The 27188-nt window shown below is 40.5% G+C and overlaps 1 protein-coding gene across 3 annotated transcripts in view; it reads right to left on the bottom strand.

Annotated features, from left to right (window-relative positions):
- fat3a (FAT atypical cadherin 3a) overlaps positions 1-27188 on the bottom strand; it is a 315772-nt gene that overhangs the window by 138623 nt on the left and 149961 nt on the right. For 2 of the 3 annotated variants that reach the window (XM_061918748.1, XM_061918749.1), the window contains exons 4-7: positions 16643-16966; positions 14144-14205; positions 12226-12540; positions 10371-10581 (exon numbers count right to left, since the gene is read on the bottom strand). In XM_061918748.1, coding sequence (XP_061774732.1) covers positions 10371-10581; positions 12226-12540; positions 14144-14205; positions 16643-16966 — 912 coding nt within the window. Of the gene's footprint in view, positions 1-425; positions 495-10370; positions 10582-12225; positions 12541-14143; positions 14206-16642; positions 16967-27188 lie in introns of all 3 variants that reach the window. The other variant, XM_061918747.1, reaches the window with a different exon arrangement.

Below are 27188 nucleotides of genomic sequence, written 5' to 3'. Positions count from 1 at the left end.
TGGAAGTTGAAAATCTACTTCCTGTTTTGTATTTGAAGTTGTTTTGTCAACTATTCATCTATAGCATTTCTGCTTCAAAGTATTCTCCAATCATACGGTAAGTTTATTTTGAGAAAGTTACACCAAGCAAATTGCACTGATTTTGTGGAATGGTCCATATGGTCAAAAAACAGCCAATTCCTTGTCAGCAGGCGGCACACTTCTACATTACAGACTCACACAAACAAGCAACTGACCAAGTGCAAACATCTGAAATGAAATGGCTTGCCGTCTAAACCAGCAAACAGGAAGATGTGACGAGCATCAAAGTCAAGCACACTGGTGGACAATGATTATGGTGAAAAAAAACAAAACTAATACAAAACATAAATAAAGAATGCCAAGTGCATAGTTGACAGCAAAAAGAGGAAGTGGAAGACATGTACCTTCAGAGGAACAGTTCCTGTTGCAAGTGCTTTGTAGAATAATAAACATCCCAAGGAAAGACTTGGGGCCTTCCAGTAATGAAGCATTGAGGAAAAAAGTAAGAGAAAAAAGTAAGAAATAAAGACCAGAGGAAAGAAGACTGAATGTAGAAGTCATTAGGAGACAGAGAGAAGGCTAAATTAACACATTTATTTCCTCCAGTTGGACAGATTTATGGATTGGATAAATACATTTTGAATGAAGCATGGCTTCCTGAAAATAGTTACCTATACTGACTCATACCATTCAAGACATAAAAATCCATACCAGAAAATATGGGCAATATGATATAAATATGTAATATACAGTGAGACCTTAAAGGGAAACTGCCCTTTTTCTGCCTATCGTTCACAATCATTATGCATTCTAACCCGTAAATAAATGCAATAAAAATTATGCTTGCAATGCTATGGAAGCCACTCTATTCTGCCTATAAAGCCTTTGAAGAACATCAAAATACCTCCATTGAGGTTTTATATACATTATGAAAGTTTATATGTATGTAGTAACAGCCACATTTAAAACAACATTTAGTATTTACGTATTTTGCTAATTTTTAGCATACCCGGCGCATTAATTTCAAAAAAGCATCACGACATTCACTTTTTTATTCATCACAGATTGCTGCTCACTGCGGACTTCATTACACAAATTACTGCATCACTTATTGTACAAGCTCTGCTGTCGTTAGGATGCCGACTGCTAGGATGTTCATATATTCTTACTTAGATGAAGAATGATGAAAAAAAGGAGGGTGGAACCAAGCGTCTTTTTGTGTCAATCTCGCCAATTCCGGGTCTAAATTGGCTGTCAAAGTGTACCAACCTGTCAGAATATGTCCTCGTCCTTCTACGATCCATGTGAGAGGCATGATTTATGATTTAAGGTTTGAGGGGCAAAAAAACGAGGAAGCAGCTGATCAGTCAATTATGTCAACATTGGCACCCAAGCTAGTGATCACAGTGCCGCTATAAATAGTTTGTCTGCTTTAGCGCTTATGGATGGATGGATGGATGGATAGATAGATAGATAGATAGATAGATAGATAGATAGATAGATAGATAGATAGATAGATAGATAGATAGATAGATAGATAGATAGATAGATAGATAGATAGATAGATAGATAGATAGATAGATAGATAGATAGATGGATGGATGGATGGATGGATGGATGGATGGATGGATGGATGGATGGATGGATGGATGGATGGATGGATGGATGGATGGATGGATGGATGGATGGATGGATGGATGGATAGATAGATGGATAGATAGATAGGATGGATGGATGGATGGATGGATGGATGGATGGATGGATGGATGGATGGATGGATGGATGGATGGATGGATGGATGGATGGATGGATGGATGGATGGATGGATGGATGGATGGATGGATGGATGGATGGATGGATGGATGGATAGATAGATAGATAGATGGATAGAACTTTATTGATTCATTTGGGAGAGTTAAATTAACAATATCAATAATACTTGGCTAATATTCGAGTCACAAAAGATAAATGGAGTATTGTTAGCGCTTCATGGATGGTTTTTCATTGAGTTTTATGGGAGGGATACAGGACCTCTCATTGGCTACGCTTTAAACAAACTTTTATTTACTTTTATTTTCAAGTTCTAATGTATAATAAAAAAAAGACATACATCATCATGTCTTTCATAACGATTGTGATTGATCGGCAAAATTCTAAAAATAGTGCAGTTCTCTTTTAACTAACGAGTACCCCAATTTACAAGTATTTTAAAGGCCTACTGAAATGAGATTTTTTTATTTAAACGGGGATAGCAGGTCCATTCTATGTGTCATACTTGATCATTTCGCAATATTGCCATATTTTTGCTGAAAGGATTTAGTAGAGAACATCCACGATAAAGTTCGCAACTTTCGGTGCTAAGAGAAATGCCCTGCCTCTACCGGAAGTCGCAGACGATGACGTCACATGTTTGATGGGTCCTCACATATTCGGACCGAGAAAACGACAATTTCCCTATTAATTTGAGCGAGGATGAAAGATTTTTGTTTGAGGATATTGATAGCGACGGACTAGAAGAAAAAAAAGTTAAAAAAAAAAAAACACGATTGCATTGGGACAGATTCCGATGTTTTTAGACACATTTACTAGGTTAATTCTGGGAAATCCATTATCTTTATATTGTGTTGCTAGTGTTTTAGTGAGTTAAATAGTACCTGATAGTCGGAAGGGTGTCTCCACGGGTGTCTTGACGCGCAGTGTCTCAGGGAAGTCGACGGCAGCTATGGACGGCACAAGCTCAACTTTTCTCCGGTAAGAACTGACTTTTTAACCACAATTTTCTCACCAAAACCTGCTCGTTCACATGTGGTCGGGATGCATGTTCTCTTGACCGCGCTCTGATCCATAGGAAAGTTTTACCTCCAGGAATTTTAAACAAGGAATCACTGTGTGTTTGTGTGGCTAAAGGCTAAAGCTTCCCAACTCCATCTTTCTACTGTGACTTCTCCATTATTAATTGAACAAATTGCAAAAGATTCAGCAACACATGTCCAAAAAACTGTATAATTATGCCGTTAAAGCAGACAACCTTTAGCTGTGTGTGTGCGCAGTGCTCATACTTCCTAAAAACCTGTGACGTCTTTCGTACACGTCATCATTACACGACGTTTCAAAGACAAAACTCCCGGGAAATTTAAAATTGTAATTTAGTAAACTAAAAAGGCCGTATTGGCATGTCATTGATATATAAATTATCAGACTGGGTGGTGGGTAGTAGTGGGTTTCAGTAGGCCTTTAAGATACAAGAATTTTCTGCACCTATTGTTATGCTTTACGTTGCTGGCATAAATTTGAGTTATGAGCCTCATGGGCCTAGTGGGCGTAGTGATTGTCAAAATAGCCCTGTAACATCCACTCCTAAACATCCAGTCTGCCTATAGCGAGCATTACCATAGAGCTACAAATGGACATATCTTTGTATTCCAACCTCCATATCGTTGTATTCCAACTTAGGGACAGAGTAGGTGAGTTTGAAGGAGAGCACTGAGAAAAAGAAATGACTGGTATTCAATGAATGAATTGAATGAATAATATCATGACCGACTTGGCTAGGTAGTTTTAGCGTAGCAATGCTATTCGGCAGACTCGGCACCATACTGAAGCATTAGCCAGCTTTTGTGCCAATATGGACGTTAAACTATTTAAACAGTGGACATTTACCAAGGCCCGGTTTTAGGTAATTTGTCACCCCAGGAGTAGTTGACTTTGCATCCCCGTAGGAGACATCCCCCTATACAATTTCAAATGTAAAGATAATACATTTGCAACACAACAATCAGAACAAAAGATACAAGCTATGTAAATAACTCTTAATAACACTTCGAGATGGAGTGCAAGTTACAATTGGTTGCTGGAAACTACAAACCCCGGTTCCATATGAGTCGAGAAACTGTGTTAGATGTAAATGTAAACGAAAAACAATGATTTGCAAATCCTTTTCAACCCATATTCAGGTGAATATAATAATAATAATAATGGATTAGATTAATATCGCGCTTTTCTATTGTTGAATACTCAAAGCGCTCACAGTGAAGTGGGAACCCATCATTCATTCACACCTGGTGGTGGTAAGCTACATCAGTAGCCACAGCTTCCCTGGGGTAGACTGACGGAAGCGTGGCTGCCAGTTTGCAAATAATCATTAACTTTAGAATTCGATGCCAGCAACACGTGACGAAGAAGTTGGGAAAGGTGGCAATAAATACTGAAAAAGTTGATGAATGCTCATCAAACACTTATTAGGAACATCCTACAGGTGTGCAGGCTAATTGGGAACAGGTGGGTGCCATGATTGGGTATAAAAACAGCTTCCGAAAAAATGCTCAGTCTTTCACAAGAAAGGATGGGGCGAGGTATACCCCTTTGTCCACAACTGTGTGAGAAAATAGTCAAACAGTTTAAGAACAACATTTCTCAAAGTAAATTCCAAGAAATTTAGGGATTTCAACATCCACGCTCCATAATATTATCAAAAGGTTGAAAGAATCTGGAGAAATCACTCCCCGTAAGCGGCATGGCTGGAATTCCTCAGACGGCACTGTATCAAAAACCAACATCAATCTCTAAAGGATATCACCACATGGGGTCAGGAACACTTCAGAAAACCCCTGGTACTAAATACAGTTCGTCGCTACATCTGTAAGTGTAAGTTAAAGCTCTACTATGCAAAGCGAAAGCCATTTATCAACAACATCTAGAAACGTCGCCGGCTTCTCTGGGCCCGAGATCATCTTAGATGGACTGATGGAAAGTGGAAATGTATTCTGTGGTCCGACGAGTCCACATTAAAATTGTTTTTGGAAATATTCGACAATGTGTCATCCAGACCAAAGGGGAAGTGAACAATCCAGACTGTTATCGACGCAAAGTTCAAAAGCCAACACCTGTGATGGTATGGGGGTGCATTAGTGCCCAAGGCATGGGTAACTTACACATCTGGGAAGGCACCATTAATGCTAATAGGTACATACAGGTTTGGGAACAACATATGCTGCCATCTAAGCGCTGTCTTTTTCATGGTCGTCCCTGCTTCTTTCAGCAAGACAATGCCAAGCCACATTCAGCACGTGTTGCAAAAGCGTGGCTTCGTAAAAAAAGAGTGCGTGTACTTTCCTGGCCCGCCTGCAGTTCAGATCTGTCTCCCAACGAAAATGTGTGGCGCATTATGAAGGGTAAAATACGACAGCGGAGACCCCGGCCTGTTGAACGACTGAAGCTCTACATAAAACAAGAATGGGGAAGAATTACACTTTCAAAGCTTCAACAATTAGTTTCCTCAGTTCCCAAACGTTTATTGAGTGTTGTTAAAAGAAAAGGTGATGTAACACAGTGGTGAACATGCCCTTGCCCAACTACTTTGGCACGTGTTGCAGCCATGAAATTCTAAGTTAATTATTATTTGCAAAAAAAAAATAAAGTTTATGAGTTTGAACATCAAATATCTTGTCTTTGTAAAGCATTCAATTGAATATGGGTTGAAAAGGATTTGCAAATCATTGTATTCCGTTCATATTTACATCTAACAATTTCTCAACTCATATGTAATCCGGGTTTGTATTATGCAATCTGCATATTAATCATTTTGGGGGGAGGCTTCTGCCACAGATCCCAACTTTTACGGTAATTGAGAGAAACTATGATCGTTTTAATCAAGAGTAACCATTTTTAGGAGAATATTTTTTTTAGTTTGCACAGTTGGACCGAATGTAATGTATAGTGTAATTATTGTAATGGCCGGAGGGGCTGGATCGTAAAAAGGAGCTTTTGACAGTGGTCACGTAGGAAAAAGACTCCACTCGGCGAGGCTGTTGACAACAAAAACGTTTCTGCTTCGCTTGCACTACGGCCTTTGGTTAAAATACTTTACCATTAATCACAGTATTTGCGATGAAACGCCTCACTCTTTACTACAGCTCTGCATTCTACATTAGCAATGCTACAGCTGACTGCTGCTGTTGTGTTGTGTTATGTATCTTAGAAAAAGTTGGACAATTGACACTTTAGATAGTTTTGAAAAAACTGTTTTCTTCTCACCTTCTTCTCTTCCGCACTTTATTTTGATATGAAACTCTCAAAACCGTTCCAATAAGTGTTTTAATACAGTTTCCGCAATCAAGTCCACACATGGGCAGAAACATGGAATAGTTAACAGCGTGAAAAGGAACAGGGAGTTGTGGAAACAATCATGGTTTATTGAGAATCATACTGTATTTTTATTTGAGCCCACAAATTAAAAATAAAAATAGATACAAAAGGAGAAAATAAATACATACATGTGTTTAGTCTTTATAAATCATCTTTATAAATCGTGTTTATAAATCATATTTATGAGACATTTGGGGGCCCACGTAAATGCCTGTGTTTGCCTAATGGCAAGTTTGCCCTTGACTACAATCTTTTTAAATATCTACTCACCTGATCGAAAGACTTCTAAATACAGAACTGAGTTATTATTGTCATTTACCTAAAAATAAACTTCCCTAAAAGTTGTGCAGAGGTGTTTCATTTTACACTCATTTGAATTTAGGTGTTTTTTTTTCATTTTATTAATTTTTTTTATTTGTACAATCTGCAATTTGGCACCTAGATTGCGCCTTAGGCAGCTGCCCGTGTCACTGCCCGTGTCGCTGCCTGTGAAAATATGGAGCAGCAGCTCGTAGGAGACACTGCAGAAGTGCGCCCGCTGACTCAAGTATCAATGAGCAGCATTTGGAGCGGAACATCTCATGCAAGCTCCACGCACCATATTAGAGCAGTAAGTGTGAACTGCCTTGGTAGCTAAGGAGACAAATACTCAATAACCAACATGCAACCAACTTTACCGCGGACTGCGGCCGTTCTCCTAAGTAAATGCTGAACATGATTATAATACTTAATACTGTTTTCATACACGTCTTATTTAAATGTGCTTTTTTTAGAAAGAAACGTGTTGTTGTGTCCTTGGGGTCGCAAAGCTGCGATGGTTGTACTCTCACAGTTCCGAAGAACAAGCAGAAATGTCATGAGCAGAGTGCAGGTAAGAATCTATTTTAATTCCACCAGGCGAGGAAAAAAATACAAAAAACTAAGACGCTAGAATAGCATGAAGCAAAAAATATAAAACAGTCACCCAGGGCGAACAACAAGAAAGTATTTGGCAGGGCAAATAACTATTAAAGGCCTACTGAAACCCACTACTACCAACCATGCAGTCTGATAGTTTATATATAAATGATGAAATATTAACATTGGAACACATGCCAATACGGCCTTTTTAGTTTACTAAATTACAATTCTAAATTTCCCGGGAGTTTCGTCTTTGAAACGTCGTGTAATGTAGACGTGTACGCAAGACGTCACGGGTTTTTAGGAAGTATGAGCGCTGCACACACACACACAGTTAAAAGTCGTCTGCTTTAACGGCATAATTATACAGTTTTTTGGACATCTGTGCTGCTGAATTTTTTTCCAATTTGTTCAATTAATATTGGAGAAGTCACAGTAGAAAGATGGAGTTGGGAAGCTTTAGCCTTTAGCCACACAAACACACGGTGATTCCTTGTTTAAAATTCCTGGAGGTGAAAATGTACTATGGATCAGAGCGCGGTCAAGCCAACATGGATCCCTACCAAATGTCAACCAGCAGGTTTTGGTGAGAAAATTGTGGTTAAAAAGTCAGTCCTTACCGGAGAAAAGCTGAGCTTGTGCCGTCCATAGCTGCCATTGACTCCCCTGAGACACTGCGCGTCAAGACACCCGTGGAGACACCCTTCCGACTATCAGGTACTATTTAACTCACTAAAACACTAGCAACACAATATAAAGATAATGGATTTCCCAGAATTAACCTAGTAAATGTGTCTAAAAAAATCGGAATCCATCCCAATGCAATCGTGGTTTTTTTTTGTTTTTTTTCTAGTCCGTCGCTATCAATATCCTCAAACACGAATCTTTCATCCTTGCTCAAATTAATGGGGAAATTGTCATTTTCTCGGTCCGAATAGCACTTTTTGTTGGAGGCTCCCATTGAAAACAATGTGAATATGTGAGGAGCCATCAAACATGTGACGTCATCGTCTGCGACTTCCGGTAGACTTCTCTTAGCACCAAAAGTTGCGAACTTTATCAAGGATGTTCTCTACTAAATCCTTTCAGCGAAAATATGGCAGTATCGCGAAATGATCAAGTATGACACATAGAATGGACCTGCTATCCCCGTTTAAATAAGAAAATGTCATTTCAGTAGGCCTTTAAGCGTGACAAAAACAGGAAACCGTAAATTGTCGCATATCGCGAGCATTTCTCCAGCAACTAAAGCTGGGTGAGAGAGAAATATAAAAAGAGGAGAGATTACCTAAAGAGACAGACGGGACTACTAATCATAAACCGAAGACAGGTGTGTCCATTTAGTGTCCAAGGCAACAAGAAAAGTAAACAAAGAAAAAACACGCTGGAACAGAACTAGACTCAAACATAGGAGAACCACCACAAATATAATATGGGACATGACCTCTCAGTTCATGACACGTTACATGTTAAAACTGTGCTGTTTTTGGGGGTACCAAGCACAGATTAAATAGATTTAGGGTATTTTTAAAACGGCGATTGTGATTTGAGATATGAGTGTCACAGAACCATTTGAGCCATATGAGCTTGTAAATTGAGCCACTACTGCTTAAAGTTTTTCAGGGCCAATTTTCATGTCCTTTTTTTCAGTGTTATTTGTTTGCAATTTCAACTTTTTGGTTTATAAATGACACATGCATTTTTGTTTCACATTGAAGCTAATGACATTGTTTTGGCATGGATGGTGAGTGCGAGGAGTATCTAAATATGATCATTTTTAATAATTACTAAATAGACTTGATAGCCAAATTGTAACAATTTTACTCTACAAATGCAGACAGTTGGCATTGTCTGGTGTCCCAACACTACCAATTACTAAATCAACGTTTTAAGGATGAAATACTTATTTCACTTAATCTAACACTTATTGTGTGTCAAAACTATTTTTGCTGTCTTTCGTAACATATATATATATATATATATATATATATATATATATATATATAAGCTCTACTTCTGGGGTGATCTGGAACATAAAAACATAGTTTTGTTACTCCATTGTGTTGAGAGACTGGGATTGAAACATTCACCAAAGTAGCATAATAGCTGTTTTGAGAGGGTTACACACTCAAAAAATGCAGACAGATGCAAGAGTAAAAGGTTTTGACAAAAACATTTATGCGCAGTGGGAGAGTGGCCGTGCGCAACCCGAGGGTCCCTGGTTCAAATCCCACCTAGTACCAACCTCATCACGTCCGTTGTGTCCTGAGCAAGACACTTCACCCTTGCTCCTGATGGGTGCTGGTTGGCGCCTTGCATGGCAGCTCCCTCCATCAGTGTGTGAATGTGTGTGTGAATGGGTAAATGTGGAAGTAGTGTCAAAGCGCTTTGAGTACCTTGAAGGTAGAAAAGCGCTATACAAGTACAACCCATTTATCATTTATAACTCGGTTGGTAGAGTGGCCGTGCCAGCAACTGGAGGGTTGCTGGTTTGATCCCCGCTACCGCCATCCTAGTCACTGCTGTTGTGTCCTTGGGCAAGACACTTTACCCACCTGCTCCCAGTGCCACCCACACTGGTTTAAATGTAACTTAGATATTGGGTTTCACTATGTAAAGCGCTTTGAGTCACTAGAGAAAAAGCGCTATATAAATATAATTCACTTCACTTCACTATTGAGAATTTTTGGGCTTAGCCTTGTCAAGTTAAAAGATGTTCTCAAACCATCAGTCCTACTTCAATAACACTCATATTAATGAATAATTTAGACCCTGTTTGGAGAGAATCCTAAATAAATTCAAACTTTTGCACATAATTCATGTTTTTAATAATCACTCAAAGTATGTTGTATCATTCCACCCTGTAAAAAAGAAAATTAAAAGCTCTAATTTAATATAATATTGACATTAATGCACAAGAGAAGGCAAACTAATCCAACCACAAGTGTGCATTTTACTGGTATCACACTGGAATCAGTGCCATCCATAATTAAATAAAAACTAAAAAAACATTGTCAGTGCAATACTCACGTATCATCATTACGCCCAATTATATATGAATTGTATTTCATAAGTTTAATTATGTGTTAAGATTATTTATTTAAGTTTATTATCACCTGTTGGCTAAATTCAATATGTCTGTTCTATCAAGTATACAGTGCACATGTGTAGTAGAATTCACCATGCTGTCATGAGCAGATCTTATATTGAGAAAGCAGTGCATTGATAATGCAATGATTTAGTCATCCAAATAAGCCATGAATAGACCACTAACTTGGTGACGGAGGACTAATTGTTTTTGTTACCTGTGATGTCAAACCATAAGGGGACTGAGTTCCGCTGCATGGAGACTACACCAACAATCTCTGCCACTTGGTCATTTTCCATAACAGTAAAGTTGTAGAAAGGCTCATCAAACAGTGGTGCCATTGCTGTCGGAGAAGGGCGATGGATCCACTCAAAATGGAGGCGAGCCGTAGAGGACTTCTGAGGACGACCATTGTCTGTTGCCTTGATCTAAAGAAAGAAATCAAAAATTAACAGTCAGGAGTTGGACAAAACCTCTTCGTAACCTTTACAATTACAAAAGTCTTGAATAATGTGTGAATCTACATAGGGATGATCAACTATATTTCCTTCCATGTTCCCTTCCTTTCCGAACCGTTAATCTTTTTACAGTATAAACACATTTTATTATGTGAAGAATCTGCAATATGCTACACATCCGCTTTGACAATACAGATATATATATATATATATATATATTTTGTTTTTATCCAAATGTTTTACCACACTGTAAATGTAAGATTTGGGGGTGCTTCGTTTGTCAACTCTTTTGGTGCTTTCTGCCATGTTGCTCTGTTTTGTTTAAATTGCAAACGAAAACAGTACTATTGTATTACATCATCACAGAAGTATCGCAAGATTAGAATGGCCATTCCAACCGAACATCAATCCATATTACATATAGATCGATACAGAGGCTTACCAAGTGACATATTCATATCTCTAAAGTTAAAATCGATTATTGGTAAAATTAATTTTTACACCCCTTCTATTTGTTATTAATTACGTCTGGAATGGACTTGTGCTGTCTTTAGGTTGAAGTGGAGTAGTTATTGTCTTTTTGCCGACACCTACTGGTCACAACAATTCATTAAGTTAAACTCATGATGCAGTAAATTGAATGATAAAGATAAAGATAATCTGTTACAAAAGACTTTGTAATATGTTCTGCATTGGAGAATTTGTATATGTAGGTATATGCAACTATAAAAATGTGTTTCTTGTTTATATTGACACATTTCATGTTTTGGACTGCAATATTGTTCAGATACGTAATATGTCTAGCTTGTGTGCTATTGTGTGCTTAGCTGTTGTTTAGCTGCTTGGTCCCAACTAAGTAGGCCTATAGCCAAATATAGGCCAACCAAATACCAACCTATGTTTATCGGAGGACATTCACTGTAGATATTAACTGACTATTGAGTTTTGCACAAGTAAATGTGCTGCAGGACTGCCTGTATCAGCGCACTAACAGTATATTCGAAATGCAAGTCGATATTAACCGATACTTGTTTTTATACTTATATTATATCGGACTGATATCCAATATCAATATCGAATCGGGACACCCTTAGTTTGCACTAAACAAAAAATGTCCCAGGTGATTAAGATATCTTGCATCATATTCAAATGGCAAATTCATATTTCAGCTGACATTTTGCATAGAAATCTGATGATTAAAATAATTTGCAGGATACTGCAGGACCATTCAGCAAGAACATTTTGCCTCCTACCTCCAACTCAATGTACAATGACCCTTCATTGTGCAATACAACAATTACAAATGTCGATACAGCCAATATTAAAATGTGTGTGTAATACAAATTACTTTAGGTAAAAAACAGACCAGATTTGACCAATCTAAGTCTTTGAGCATAAACTCATTAAGCCTGCATAGATGAAAGGCAAAAGATGTTCTAAGACAAACTGAACAGTCCAGTTGCAATCTACTAAATTCCTTAAAAATACAATGAACTGAATGAATGAGAATATCCACATCTACCAATTTAATGTAAACAATAGTTAATATAAATAATACGAGAACATCCAATATGACAAACAATCAGGTGTTTAGCATTAAGAAAAGTTACGTACCGTCAAGATATCGTAGCTCCCAGCAGTGAAGGCCTTGCGGGAAGACACCACTGCAGTTTTTGTGTCAATAAAAAACTTGCCATCGTCATTGCCATCCACAATGCTATAGGAAAGGTCGCTGTTGGGTCCATCATCACGGTCATAGGCAAAGACACGATATAAAGGCTCAACCTTTTTTCTCCTCCCCCTCTCTGGTAGTTTGACCTGGTAGACCTTCTCTGGAAACGTTGGCTTGTTGTCATTTTCATCTAGGACCTGGACCATTACCCACACTGTACTCTGTCTTGGACTGATACCACCATCAGAGATCAATACCTAAAAATGCAAGACAGAGCATCATGTTTTATAGCAAAAGTGATTAAGGAAAACATATTTCAGTCCAGGACTTCTTCGCTCTATGAGCTGTCACGGAGTTTGTTGGTGTAACTCGAAGCCAGACTGAACAATTACTTACAGTCCTTACATTAGACATCAATTAGCATTCTATCAAACCTTTAATATTAATCTTTTTTGCTCTCAAAGTCCTCCTGTGTGAATTTAAAAACATTAACAAAATCAAAAATATTATTTCCAGAAAATGCAAATATCAATCGGATCACAGCAGTATTAATCATATACTGATACTACCCATGGCAACACCACCAATGTATGGATTGACCCACACTCTAATGTGTTGCATACTTCGACTGCGACAATACTGACATAGCAACATTTATATTATCCTCTCTTACTAATCTACTTGGTAAAGTTCTGCTGATAGCTGCTTACTTTATGCTGTAATACAGTTATATCTCTCCTTCTTAAACTTTACCAAGCACTACTCATTTCTTCTGTTTCAAGCTCGTTTGGCGGCGGGCTTAGCGACTAGCATTCTATCTGCTTGCTCTTTGTTGTGTACATTATAATGAGACTTGTGATACAAAGAAGTGCAGTTTATTTGTCACTATGGAGGTGATTATTTTTCATTTGGGGGAGCGGCTCCACTCTGTTTTTGGAGATGCACAATTAGCTGCTAGCAGGGCCGTAACTAAGACTTGACAAATACTGAGGTCAGAAATTGGTTGTACGAGAGGAATTTTGAAAGGCTGAAATCATGGGTATCTCAGTACCATATAATCGATATTACCTTGAGCAAAACATTGAATTTCCAGAATAACAAAACCTTTGATTGAGCTATCTTTCACTCATTTAACATCTTTGATAATCAACATGATTTTGTAGCAGTCAACTTTTTTATTACTATCCTGAAATTTAGCATATTAAACCATTTCAACATTATTAAATCATACATTCAAAATACATACCACATTTTCAACCACAACCACGGTTTGAACTCCAGAGGTTCTGCTTGCACTGCAAGTACGAATGACGTCCGCCACAGAGCCACCGTAAGCGATGGAGGAATATTTATTTTTATATTTGATCCGGTGACATAGCCTGATGTTGCCAGGAATACATTTTGGGTAAAATATTATATGAAGCGCCTTGTCATTCAATCATTTACATTTTAATGTGCTTCTTTTCGGATGATTATTCATCTGATTTTACTGTTGCTTACATCTGTTCATAAAATTATTTCATGTAAATGAAGACCCTGTTGTTATGTTAGTTTGGTGTTACAAATAAATTAATCCAACCAGAAACAATGACACTTTCCCAATCTTATACCTATTAAGTAAACATGCCCCATGTTTAATATTCTGTAATGACATATTCTTGTGAACTCTTACAGGTTAACCTCAGTTTAACCATTAGGCTACTTCGAAAATTGTAGGCAGAATTTTGTTTCTATTGGTTGTAAGACTTCGAATGACACACCAATCATTCAGATTGGACGCTGCATTTAAGACAAGTAGCCAGAGATCGGATGTGCTCAATGGTGTGTTGGCGTTATAACTTTAAAAACTAAATTCATCACCTCTAAAACGTGTTCCGTTTGTTGTTCACGGTCCAGTTTCCTGGAGGTTGTTGTGATCAGACCTGAATCAAAAAACAGGAGAAACATGATTTAGAAACCACACACACACGCACATGTAAGTTAAATGAAAGTAATACTTGGGTGTAACACACTATGTGCTGTCCTCCAAATGTCTTCTAATCAAAGTAAAACTTTTGGTGAGCTCAGCTGGTATATATTTAGGATAGACATCTTCAAATCAGTAGACAGAATTTTAGTTTGGAAAATCTAAGTTCTCTCTACGTGATATTTTAAATGTCTAAAACTGTGGTTCTGAACCTGGGTTCGATCAAACCCTATGAGTCGGACTCAGGAGTTCGGCGGAGCCTCCGCCGCTGAGGTCAAAATACACCCGACTCGTCATGTAAATAAAAACTTCTCCCTATCGGCGTATCATGGGTACCCCCAAACAATGTTCCCTCCAATTTTCGATATGCGTGAGCAAACGCAAAAACTACTTGAGCATTCAGTGGAGCACATGTGAGCGACATCAGATATGAACATGCACTGTGGCCAAACCAGCAGCACACCTGCCCCAAACCTGCGAAATAACAAGAAACATATATAATCATATGACAGCAGTCATTTCCATGAGATTATATTATAATTTAATTGTTTTGGCCTAAATACTATGACAATAACAAAAAATATGGTTTTAGTATGTCTGGGTGGGGTTCCTGCTTTGGAAATAATTTGTACCCCTTTCAGATATCACATTTAGTTCCTACTAAAACATTCACATGTTGCACAATAAGATGAAAACATGGGATCATGTGTACATTCGTGTAACTTTCTGTTTGTAAAAATATTTCTTTATTAGTATTTTTTTACTACAAAAGCATAATTTAATGATTAATGTTTATAAATTAAGATTAAATTAATAAAAATAACATTTTATTTTTCACTAAAGAAGTGAAATGAGTGTGCATATGAAACTGGTGGGGTTTGGTACCTCCAACAAGGTTAAGAACCACTGGTCTAAAAGGTAACTATGCTCTTTTTTTAAATGTTGTCTATAATTCAAAATCCTTTTGTGAGACAATAGCATATATGTCTTTCTTTTTGTATGCATTTTAATTCGTAATATACAGAAAATACGAGCTGGCAATGGAGGTAATGGGATTCGCTCTGTTCGCCTATAACACACTCTAAAAAAATAAAAAAAATGTTATTATATACATGCTGTAAGCATATATGTAATGTAGTAACAGGCACATTCATGACAACATGTACTATTTATGTATTTTGGACATGTTAAGTATACGGTAGTGCATTCATTTCACAGACACATCACAACAATCGCTATTTCCTTCAACACGACTACTGCTAATCATTGCAGACTTAAGGAGAGTCAACGACTACAACTTTGGGACAAACGATGATACAGAACCTTATATTTTTAGCCTGAATATATGGAGGATGGGATTCAAGGTTTAGAAGCTTTGTGGTAAGCAGACCCAGGAAGTAGCGGTATTGCTAAGTGCTAAACAAGAATTACAAATTATGAACATGATAAAACTATTTCTTAGTGTAAAATATCTGCTCTCATTTGGATGCCAACTGATAGAATGTTTAAGTATTCCCGCTTAGATAAAGAATTAATAATCCTAACGCAGGTAAAAAAAAAAAAAAAAACACGTCAAGCTAAAACAGATGTCTTTTAGTGACTTTGTGGCGATCTCTGGGCCTAAGTTGAATGTCAATGTTGACCAGCTTCTTAGTTAATGGCAACAACTGTCTATTACACAAGTGACAGGCATGGTTTCTAATTTATAATGAACTTTCACCAATTCAGAGGTGATGCAGGAACTTACTGTTTCAGTATGTTGCATAAGCTAGTTACCTCTCTGTGATCACAGCATCGCTTAAAGAAGTTTACAATAACAACATCGATAAATACTTGGTCGATATGCAGGTTAGGACATGTAAATGGAGAACTGTTGGCGGGTTTTTTTAGAGCTGTATGGACAAATAAATGACTCCCATTCGATGTATTTTTAGTCATCCCATATTTGCCGTATATTACAAATAAAATGCATAAAAAAACCATATGTGTAGTGTGTGAATGTGAGTGTGAATGTTGTCTGTCTATCTGTGTTGGCCCTGTGATGAGGTGGCGACTTGTCCAGGGTGTACCCCGCCTTCCGCCCAAATGCAGCTGAGATAGGCTCAGCACCCCCGCGATCCCAAAAGGGACAAGCGTTAGCAAATGGATGGATGGATGGGTGTTCTTGTGTTGCATAGGAATTGTGAATGACAAACACACACACTTACACGAATGTGCGCAACTATTGTAACTGTAAAGGAGCTATCACATTTAAAGTTGACTACACTGAGCATGTTTGTGCAACCGTTCCCCAAACCCCTTTTAATTATGTGAACTTTGGAGAAAGACTGTCCTTTCAAATTCTATATTTTACAAAAGCAACAAAAGGCAAAGGTTAAGAAACATTTACTAACCAGTTCGAGTGTTGATCGTGAAGAAATTTTGTGGGTTTCCACTGATGACACGGAAGTTGAGTCTATCAGTAGATGAGGGTAGTGGTGAGTCAGGATCCTGGGCTTGAATCTGGATCACAGAAACATCACGAGGAGAGTTCTCTGGTATTGATGGTCGATACAGCGGTTCAGATGTCAAGGGAGCATTGTCGTTTACATCCTCTACTTGGATGAACACTTCAATAGTGGCAAACTGGGGGACCACACCGTGGTCACTGGCATACACTGTCAGCCAATAGGAGTTTTGGGTTTCACGATCAAGCATGTCGGTCGTATAGATCACTCCTGTTGGAGGAAGACACATATTGCAAAATTTACACATTTGTACAAAGAAACTGAAAAATGTGACTTGATATGCATCCATTTTCGGAGGCGAATATGTCAAAAACAGTTAAAGGGGAACATTATCACAATTTCAAAAGGGTTCAAAACAATAAAAATCAGTTCCCAGTGGCTTGTTGTATTTTTTGAAGTTTTTTTCAAAATTTTACCGGTCCCGGAATATCCCTAAATAAAGCTTTATGTGCCTTATTTTCGGCTCTCTGCAAAGACACTAGCCATTTCCCTGTGACATAACACACAGTGCTGCCAATGTAAACAAACAATGGGAATACCACAGCAAGATATAGTGACATTAGCTCGGATTCAAACTCGGATTTCAGAGACTTAAGCGATTCAACAGATTACGCATGTATTGAAACAGATAGTTGGAGTATGAAAATATTGAAGAAGAAACTGAAGTTATTGAGCGAATAGCTATTGACGCTATTCATAGCCATAGCATGGCCGAATAGCTGCGTTAGCATCGCCGGTTAAATGTGCGGACCAAACGATCAGGATTTTCGCATCTTTTGACACTGGAGCAACTTAAATCCGTCGACTGGTAAGTGTTTTTTTCGCATTAAATGTGGGTGGAAGGAAACGTAATATAGTTGCAAATGCATCTACAGGTTATCCATACATCTCTGTGCCATGTCTGCTTTAGCACCGCCGGTAAATAGCATGTTAGCATCGATTAGCGTAGCATGTTAGCATCGATTAACTGGCAGTCAAAATCAACAAAAATCACCTTTGTGATTTCGTTGACTATCATTGCAAATACATTTGCAGTTTATCCATACATCTCTGTGCCATGTCTGCCTTAGCATCGCCGGTAAAATGTGGAGACACTCTGGCACATACAATGGGGGTCTGGCGGCAGACACTTTCGCATCTTCGGGCCAGTGGTGCAACTTGAATCCCTCCCTGTTAGTGTTGTTACACCCTGCGACAACACACCGTCGAGGCATGATGTCTCCAAGGTTCCAAAAAATAGTCAAAAAAACGGTGGGTGTGTTACCTCGGCGACGTCACATTCTGACGTCATCCCCTCCAGAGCGATAAACAGAAAGGCGTTTAATTCGCCAAAATTCACCCATTTAGGGTTCGGAAATCGGTTAAAAAAATAGATGGTCTTTTTTCTGCACCATCAAGGTATATATTGACGCTTACATAGGTCTGGTGATAATGTTCCCCTTTAAGGAGTTCTGCATTAAGACTCGTCTTTGATTTACTAAACCCTGATACCGAGATCAAATCCACTGACTGGCTCAACTAAAAGGATAGAAGACCACTGATCACTTTGACTAGCCAATGTTTCCTGAGACCATGTTTCATGGGAGATGAGATTAGCTTTTAAAATTTACTACAGGTTTTCTAAGCAACTGAGACCTCAGATCAGGATAAAAATGTGGCGATTGTTTATGTCAACAAATGTTAGTCTACAGACAAGCTACTGCTCTAAGTAATTGAAGCATTTGACCGTTAAATGCCTGCGACATTATCTGGCTCGCAAGTGACCATTGTGTACATCCCGCCAAGAACCAATGCCAAGCTAATGCTAGCAAGGCCCTGCAGGAGCTACACATCATTAGCTCGCTGCAAATTAAGCACCCAGAGGCATCTCATGTGGCTGTAGGGGACTTTAAACACTAAACACTTACAAACACTAGGGCTGCATGCTTTTGAGAAAAAAATGAAGTCCAATTTTTTTTTTTTTATACATTTAAATGCATAAAACTACGAAAAATACAAGTGAGGGAAGACATATTAACTTTAAACTGTCAATCAACATATTGTCTCAAGGTGCCACACAATAGAAAAATATGCAATAATTTACTTTTATTTGGCTTTATTCAGACATACTCAGTGCGTTTTTCAATATCATGCTCATAAACTGAAGAAATAATTGATAAAAACTATACAGTGTTTATATAGTAGTGTAATCATAATATATAATATTACTGCAAGTAACCATTTAAAAAGATTCTGAATAAAATAGAATAGAATAGAATAGAATGGAATAAAATAGAATAGAAAGTACTTTATTGATCCCTGGGGGAAAATTCAGAACCACAGTTCACTCACAATAGACAATACTGTAAATACTATACAGCCTTATACACATGTGAACAAAAAATATATATTATACATATATCGTACATTTAAATGGTAAATAAATGGGTTATACTTGTATAGCGCTTTTCTACCCCTTTTTAAGGAGCCCAAAGAGGTTTGACAGTATTTCCACATTCGCCCATTCACACACACATTCACACACTGCAAGGCGCTCACCAGGTCCATCAGGATCAAGGGTGAAGTGTCTTGCCCAAGGACACAACGGACGTGACTAGGATGGTAAAAGGTGGGGATTGAACCAGTAACCCTCAGATTACTGGCACAGCCAGTCTACCAACTTCGCCACACCGTCCCCAAAGAACACACCTGGGCAAATTAAGGCCCGGGGGCCACATGTGGCCCCTTAAGCTTTTCAATCTGGCCCGCCGGACATTCCCAAATAATTTTTTTTAGATCTTCAAGATCGAAAAAGTAGCTGCCATAATGATGTTTTCTAATGGCCGTAAGTCTTGAACTATACTAAGTATTTCAATGGTTGGAATCTGCACTTTTGGATGATACACCAGTTACTATGGTCTTCTAATTAGTTATTACCACCCGAACGCCTCCCTTGGGAGGTGTTTCGGGCACGTACGACCGGCAGGAGGCCATGGGGAAGACCCAGGACACGTTGAGAAGACTATGTCTCCCTGCTGGCCTAGGAACGTTTTGGGATCCCCTGGGAGGAGCTGGACCAATTGGCTGGGGAGAGGGAAGTCTGGGCTTCTCTGCTTAGGCTGCTGGCCCCACAACCCCACAGCCAAAAAGCGGAAGTAAATGGATGATGGATGGATGGGTGGCAATCTAATTAGTTACTATAGTCATCTAATTAGTTACTATAGTATTCTACGTCACAGCAGCTCAGACAAGGCACCAAGCAGTGTGGGCGGGAAGCGTTTCCACAGCTGCGGATGGGAATTTTCACAACAAAGTTCTAAAGCTTAATGATGTATCAGATGTATCAGATTGTAGGTGGGTTTACTTTGTACCCTTCGTGTTCATATTTCACTGTATCGTGCATTTTTGTTGCCTTTCACTTAATTGTAGAATATGTTGATCGAAAGGGGGTGTGACGTTCATATGTTGTCAATATTCAGTGTTTTATCCTTAATAGAAAAATTAAAAATTCCATTATGTTTTTTAAGGCGGTCTATCATAACGATTTTAGCATTCAATCAGACACTATTGGGAGATTTTGTATTAGCCCCTAGACACATTTTTTTCTCTAAACGTGGCCCCCAAGTCAAAATAATTGCCCAGGCCTGGCCAAGAAGGAACATATGCATTATACAGTCTGATGGCTGTCGGTGTGAAGGTCCTCCTGTGTCATTCCATGTTGCATTTTGGGCGTCTGAGCCTTCCACTGAATGTGCTCTTTCTCTTCGCCAGGTCCGAGTATAGTGGGTGGGAGGTGTTGTCCATAATGGCGAGAAGTTTTTCTAGACTTCTCCTCTCTGACACCACCGCCAGAGAGTCTAGCTCCACTCCAACCACGTTACTGGCCTTCTTTACCAGCTTGTGAAGCCAGTTTGCGTCCCTCGCTCTCAGTCCACCGCCCCAGCAGGCCACGGGATACAAGAAGGCTCCCGCCATCACCGACTTGTAGAACATCTTCATCATCTTTGTTCAGACGTCGAAGGATCCTAGCCTTCTGAGGAAGTAGAGGCTGTCCCTTCTTGTAGAGGGCCTCAGCGTGTTTTGACCCATTCAGCTTGTTGTCCATGTGTACTCTGAAGTATTTATAATCCTCAACCATGTCCACTTTGACCCCCCCTGATGGAAACAGGGGTCGCCGGAGTACTCCTCCTCCTTCCCAGGTCCACAACTAGCTCCTTGGTCTTTGTCACATTGAGCTGGAGGTGGTTCTTTCCACATCATGTGACAAAGTCCTCCACCAGTGCCCTGTATTTCTCATCGTCACCATCCTCAATACACCCCACAATCGCAGAGTCATCAGAAAACTTTTGAAGGTGGCAAGACTCTGACTGATAGTGGAAATCGGTGATGTAGATGGTCAAGAGGAAGGGGGAAAGGATTGTGCCCTGCGGGGCCCCGGTGTTGCTGACCAGTCTGTCAGACACACAGTCCTGCAGTCACATGTACTGTGGTCTGTCAGTCAGGTAAACAACAACCCAGGACACCAAGGGGGCCTCCACCTGCATCGTCTCTAACTTCACACTCAGTAGCCCAGGCCATATGTCATCTAACGCACTGGAGAAGTCAAAAAACATGACCCTCACACTGCTCGCAGGCTTGTCTAGGTGGGTGTGGGCTCGGTTAAGCAGGTAGATGACTGTGTTCTCCATTCCAAGTCGGAACTGGTAGGCGAACTGAAGTGGGTCCAGGTGGGGCTTGATCGTTGAGCGGAGTTGTTCTAGGAACCTACCTCTCCATGGTCTTCATGATATGGGAGGTTAGAGCCACCGGCCTGTAGTCCTTTGACATGCGGGGTCGCGTGCACTTGGAGATGGGGACCATGCATGAGGTTTTCCACAGTGTGGGGACTTTCTGCAGCCTAAGGCTCATGTTGAAGAGCTGTTGAAGCACACTACACAGCTGTGGGGCACAGTCTTTGAGTACCCTGGGCTCACACCGTCAGGACCCGCGGCCTTGCTTGTTTGTACCTTCTTTAGCTGTGCATTCCCCTGTTCTTTCTCAGGTGGTTGGGAGGGTGGGGGTGTGGGGTTGTCAAGCGGAGGGTGAGGTGTTAAGTGGGAGAAGGTAGTCATTGGAGTTGTTGGGCTGTGAGAAGGGGGATGGATTGGTTTGCTGAAGTTGTCAGGGGGCCGGCTGGCATGTCTTGGGGGTGGGCAGGAGCTTGTCGGAGCCACTGTGTCAAACCTGTTAAAGAACCGGTTTAGCTCATTGGCCCTCTATTTGTTTCCGTCCACCCCCCTTCCCCCCACGGTTTAAGGCCGGTGATCAATCAATCAATGTTTATTTATATAGCCCCAAATCACAAATGTCTCAAAGGACTGCACAAATCATTACGACTACAACATCCTCGGAAGAACCCACAAAAGGGCAAGGAAAACTCACACCCAGTGGGCAGGGAGAATTCACATTCAGTGGGACGCCAGCGACAATGCTGACTATGAGAAACCTTGGAGAGGACCTCAGATGTGAGCAACCCCCCCCCCTCTAGGGGACCGAAAGCAATGGATGTCGAGCGGGTCTAACATGATACTGTGAAAGTTCAATCCATAGTGGCTCCAAGACAGCAGTGAGAGTCCCGTCCACAGGAAACCATCTGTCTGCATACCTCTCCAAACCTCCTTCATGTGGATGTGTTTCAGCTTCCTATCCAGCTTCGTCCTGTAGTTCTCCTTGGCCTCCTTTAGTTTTGTCTTCAGCAGCACCTGAACTCTTTTCACCTCCTCTCTGTTACCAGCATTGAATGCCCTCTTCTTCTCATCCAGTATGGCTTTGATGTCCTTGGTCACCCCACGGCTTGTTGTGTTGTTAGCAGGTGACCGTCCTTGATGGGAAATTTGAGTCAACACAGACGTTGATATAGTCTGTGTTGCACTCTGTGAGCCCGTCAATGTCCTCTCCATGAGGCTCCATGAGAACCTGCCAGTCACTTACCTCAAAACAGCACCACAGTGTCTTTTGGACCACCTCTGACCACCTTCTGACTGTTTTTTTGGTCACAGGCTGTCTTTTGACCAGAGGCACATAACAGGGTTTGAGGTAAACAAGGTTGTGGTCTGACCAGCCCAGCTCTGGTAGTGGTATGGGGCTATTCGCATCGTTGATGTTCACTTACAGCAGGTCCATGATCTTCTTTCCTCTGGTGGGGCAGCTGACATACTGGGTGAAGTTGGGGAGTGATTTTTCCATAGTAACATGGTTAAAATCCCCCGAGATGAGGATGAGAGCTGGTATACTGATGAGTGCTTGGTTTGGAGTCTGGCTATCGAGCTGTGGATGACGTCACTCGCAGCTGCAGCGTTAGCAGAGGGGGGATGTATACTGCTATCATGATACCATGCGGAATCTCCCTGGGCAAGTAATAAGGTCTGAGTCCTACAGCTAACGTCTCTATATTCAGGTCACAGTGGTACTCTTTTATTGTGATATGACTGGGATGACAATATTTCTAATTAATAAACAAAGCAAGCCTCTCTCCTTTCCGCTTGCTGTTGATTCGGTCCCGGTCAGCGCGCACCGTTTGAAACCCTTTTCTATCCGGAACATCGTCGTGCAGCCACATCTCAGTTAAGCACATTAGGCTACACTCACAATATTTTTTCTGAATACCGGCAAGCACAGACAACTCATCCATCTTTTTTGCCAGCGATCGCACGTTACCCTAGACGACGGAAGGGAGATATGGTTTATATCACCTTCTCCCCCCTCCTTGTTTCAGCCCTCTTCCGTCTCGAACGTCTCTCTTTCCAAGACGACGGAAGGAAGACATGGTTTATATCTCCTTCTCTCCCTCCTCGTTTCAGCCCTCTTCTGTCTCGAACGTCTCCCTTTCTCTCGACAGCCACAAGAACCTCCATTACTCCTTTTTAGCTCCTGCGGGATCTGGTTAGTTAGCACCTGGTCCGTTAGCTGGATACTAACAACTGGTGTCGCTAACAACTGTTCCCTGGTGTAGATAAAGGAGCCCCTCCACTGTTGTTGTCCGTCTGACCTCCTCAGTGGTGTCCCCACCGTCAGTAAGATGAACAAAACACTTCTAAACTGCATGTTTAGAAGGGCATGACTAGATTAAAAAGTAAATGTAGAGTAAAAGTACAAAAAGTACAAAGCGAACAAAGAACAAAGACAAAAGACAGACACAAGCGAACTGCAGCAGCGGCTGTTTAGATAGACGCATTTCTTTCTCATTACTGTAGAATGGTTTACCGTTGTACTGTAATAGAGCGGTAAATAACTTTGTTGTCCTAAATAAATAAACAAAAAAATCTATGAACTCTGCGCGTCTTTTTTCCTCAGTTGGAAAAACTAGGTCAGGTTGTCTTTTGTTTGTCAGTGTTGATGGGCTCATAATAACCATACAATTTGAAGCTGAAATATTACAACAGAACATTTGGCTATGTAATCATATGTTTACCTCCTAAGTTTTGTTACTTTGCAAAACTTTATATTGGCAAGTTCCTAAATTCAACCAGCACGTTACCATTTTTACAAGTGGAATCTAACAGGATGGACAGCCGCTAGCACCAACCCACCAACCCCCAACCCGCCCCGCGTCGGTTAAGGTGGGCGGGGTTGAGGGGGCGGGGTTTAGGGCTAGTGGGTGTGTATAATTTAGCCAGGAAGAGTCAGGGACGCATGGGATTGTGGGTATTTGTGCTGTTGTGTTTATGTTGTCTTACAGTGCGGATGTTCTCCCGAAACGTGTTTGTCATCCTTGTTTAGTGTGGGTTCACAGTGTGGCGCATATTAGTAAGAGTGTTAGTTGTTTATATTACAAACCTCAGTGTAACCTGTATGGCTGTTGAACAAGTATGCCTTGCAGGTATGTGCGTGAGTTGACAAGGGCTGCGTATAGCATGCGACCGTCCGACAAGCAGATAGCTTTGTGTAAAAGCGGGCGTGACGACATGTTAAAGTGGAAGTTAAAAGCATTGCCAGCACGGCACGCACGCAATATTGAAGACCAGGCGAAGACCGGAGAATGTTGTCCCCGAGCGATTCCCGGGAGAGGCACCAAACTCCGGAAACTTGCCGATTTAATCGGGGGGGTCGTTGATTATGCAGCTGAGCCACATCAGAGTGACCAAAGAACCGCATGCGGCTCCGGAGCCGCAAGTTGCCGACCCCTGCTCTAGCCTTTAAATAGGCCCCCTTTTTAAACCAGTTGATCTGCCGTTTCTTTTCTTTTTCTCCTCTGTCCCACTCTACTTTGTGGAGGGGGACGGTCCGGTGGCCATGGAGGAAGTACTGGCTGTCCAGAGTCGGGATCCAGGATGGACCGCTCGTCCAGAGTCGGGACCTAGGATGAACCGCTCGCCTGTGTATCGGCTGGGGACATCTCTGCGCTGCTGATCCGCCTCTGCTTGGGATGGTTTCCTGTTGGCTCCACTATGGAAGGGACTCTCGCTACTGTATTGGATCCACTTTGGACTGGACTCTCACGGTTGTGTTGGATCCACTAAGGATTGAACTTTCACAGTGTCATGTTAGACCTGCTCGACATCCATTGCTTTTGGCCCCCTAAAGGGGGTGCGGGGGGTTTCCCACATATGCGGTCCTCTCCAAGGTTTCTCATAGTCATTATTGTCACTTTCCCCGACGTCCCACTGGGGTAAGTTTTCCTTGCCCTTATGTGGGCTCTACCGAGGATGTCGTTGTGGTATGTGCAGCCCTTTGAGACGCAGGTGATTTAGGCTATATAAATAAACATTGATTGATTGATTGATAAACATTTGAGCTTGAAAAGCGTAGAAGAGAACAGAGACAGCGCAGACAGTGAACAATAAGGACATATTTGGTTTCTTTCTATAATTACAAACAATTATAACTATTAATATTTGTATGTTTTAAAACTCCAAAGTAATTTGACAGTCAACTTTAAGTATGTAATTTTACTGTCAACTTTTAGGTTTGCAGTATACAAACCCCGTTTCCATATGAGTTGGGAAATTGTGTTAGATGTAAATATAAACGGAATACAATGATTTGCAAATATTTTTCAACCCATATTCAATTAAATGCACTGCAAAGACAAGATATTTGATGTTCAAACTCATAAACTTTATTTTTTTTTTGCAAATAATAATTAACTTAGAATTTCATGGCTGCAACCCGTGCCAAAGTAGTTGGGAAAGGGCATGTTCACCACTGTGTTACATCACATTTTCTTTTAACAACACTCAAAAAACGTTTGGGAACTGAGGAAACTAATTGTTGAAGCTTTGAAAGTGGAATTATTTACCATTCTTGTTTGATGTGCAGCTTAAGTTGTCCAACAGTCCGGGGTCTTGTGTCGTATTTAACGCTTCATAATGCGCCACACATTTTCAATGGGAGACATGTCTGGACTGCAGGCGGACCAGGAAAGTACCCGTACTCTTTTACAAAGAAGCCACGCTGTTGTAACACGTGGCTTGGGATTGTCTTGCTGAAATATGCAGGGCAGTCCGTGATAACGTTGCTTGGATGACAACATATGTTGCTCCAAAACCTGTATGGACCATTCAGCATTTATGGTGCCTTCACAAATGTGTAATTAACCCATGCCTTGGGCACTAATGCACCCCCACCCCATCACAGATGCTGGCTTTTGAACTTTGTGCCTATAACAATCCAGTTGGTTATTTTCCTCTTTGTTCTGGAGGACACCACGTCCACAGTTTCCAAATATAATTTGAAATGTGGACTCGTCAGACCACAGAACACTTTTCCACTTTGCATCAGTCCATCTTAGATGAGCTCGGGCCCAGCGAAGCCGGCAGCATCCCTGGGTGTTGTTGATAAATGGCTTTCGCTTTGCAAAGTAGAGTTTTAACTTGCACTTACAGAAGTAGCGACCAACTGTAGTTACTGACAGTGGTTTTCTGAAGCGTTCCTGAGCCCATGTGGTGATATAATTTACACACTGATGTCGGTTTTTGATGCAGTACCGCTTGAGGGCTCAAAGGTCCGTAATATCATTGCTTACGTGAAGGGATTTCTCCAGATTCTCTGAACCTTTTGATGATTTTACGGACCGTAGATGGTAAAATCCCTAAATTCATTCCAATAGCTTGTTGAGAAATGTTGTTCTAAAACTGTTCGACAATTTGCTTACAAATTGGTGACCCCATCCTTGTTTGTGAATTACTTAGCATTTCATGGAAGCTGCTTTTATACCCAATCATGGCACCCACCTGTTCCCAATTAGCCTGCACACCTGTGGGATGTTCCAAATAACGGTTTGATGAGCATTCCTCAACTTTATCAGTATTTATTGCCACCTTTCCCAACTTTTTTGTCAAGTGTTGCTGACATCAAATTTTAAAGTTAATGATTATTTGCAAAAAAAAATGTTTTTCAGTTTTAACATCAAATATGTTGTCTTTGTAGCATATTCAACTGATTATGGGTTGAAAATTATTTGCAAATCATGGTA

This window comes from Nerophis ophidion, linkage group LG13 (genome assembly GCF_033978795.1).
Source record: "Nerophis ophidion isolate RoL-2023_Sa linkage group LG13, RoL_Noph_v1.0, whole genome shotgun sequence".
Lineage (NCBI taxonomy): Eukaryota > Metazoa > Chordata > Actinopteri > Syngnathiformes > Syngnathidae > Nerophis > Nerophis ophidion.
Note: the sequence above shows the minus strand (reverse complement) of the source record. Positions and strands in the feature narration are given on the sequence as shown.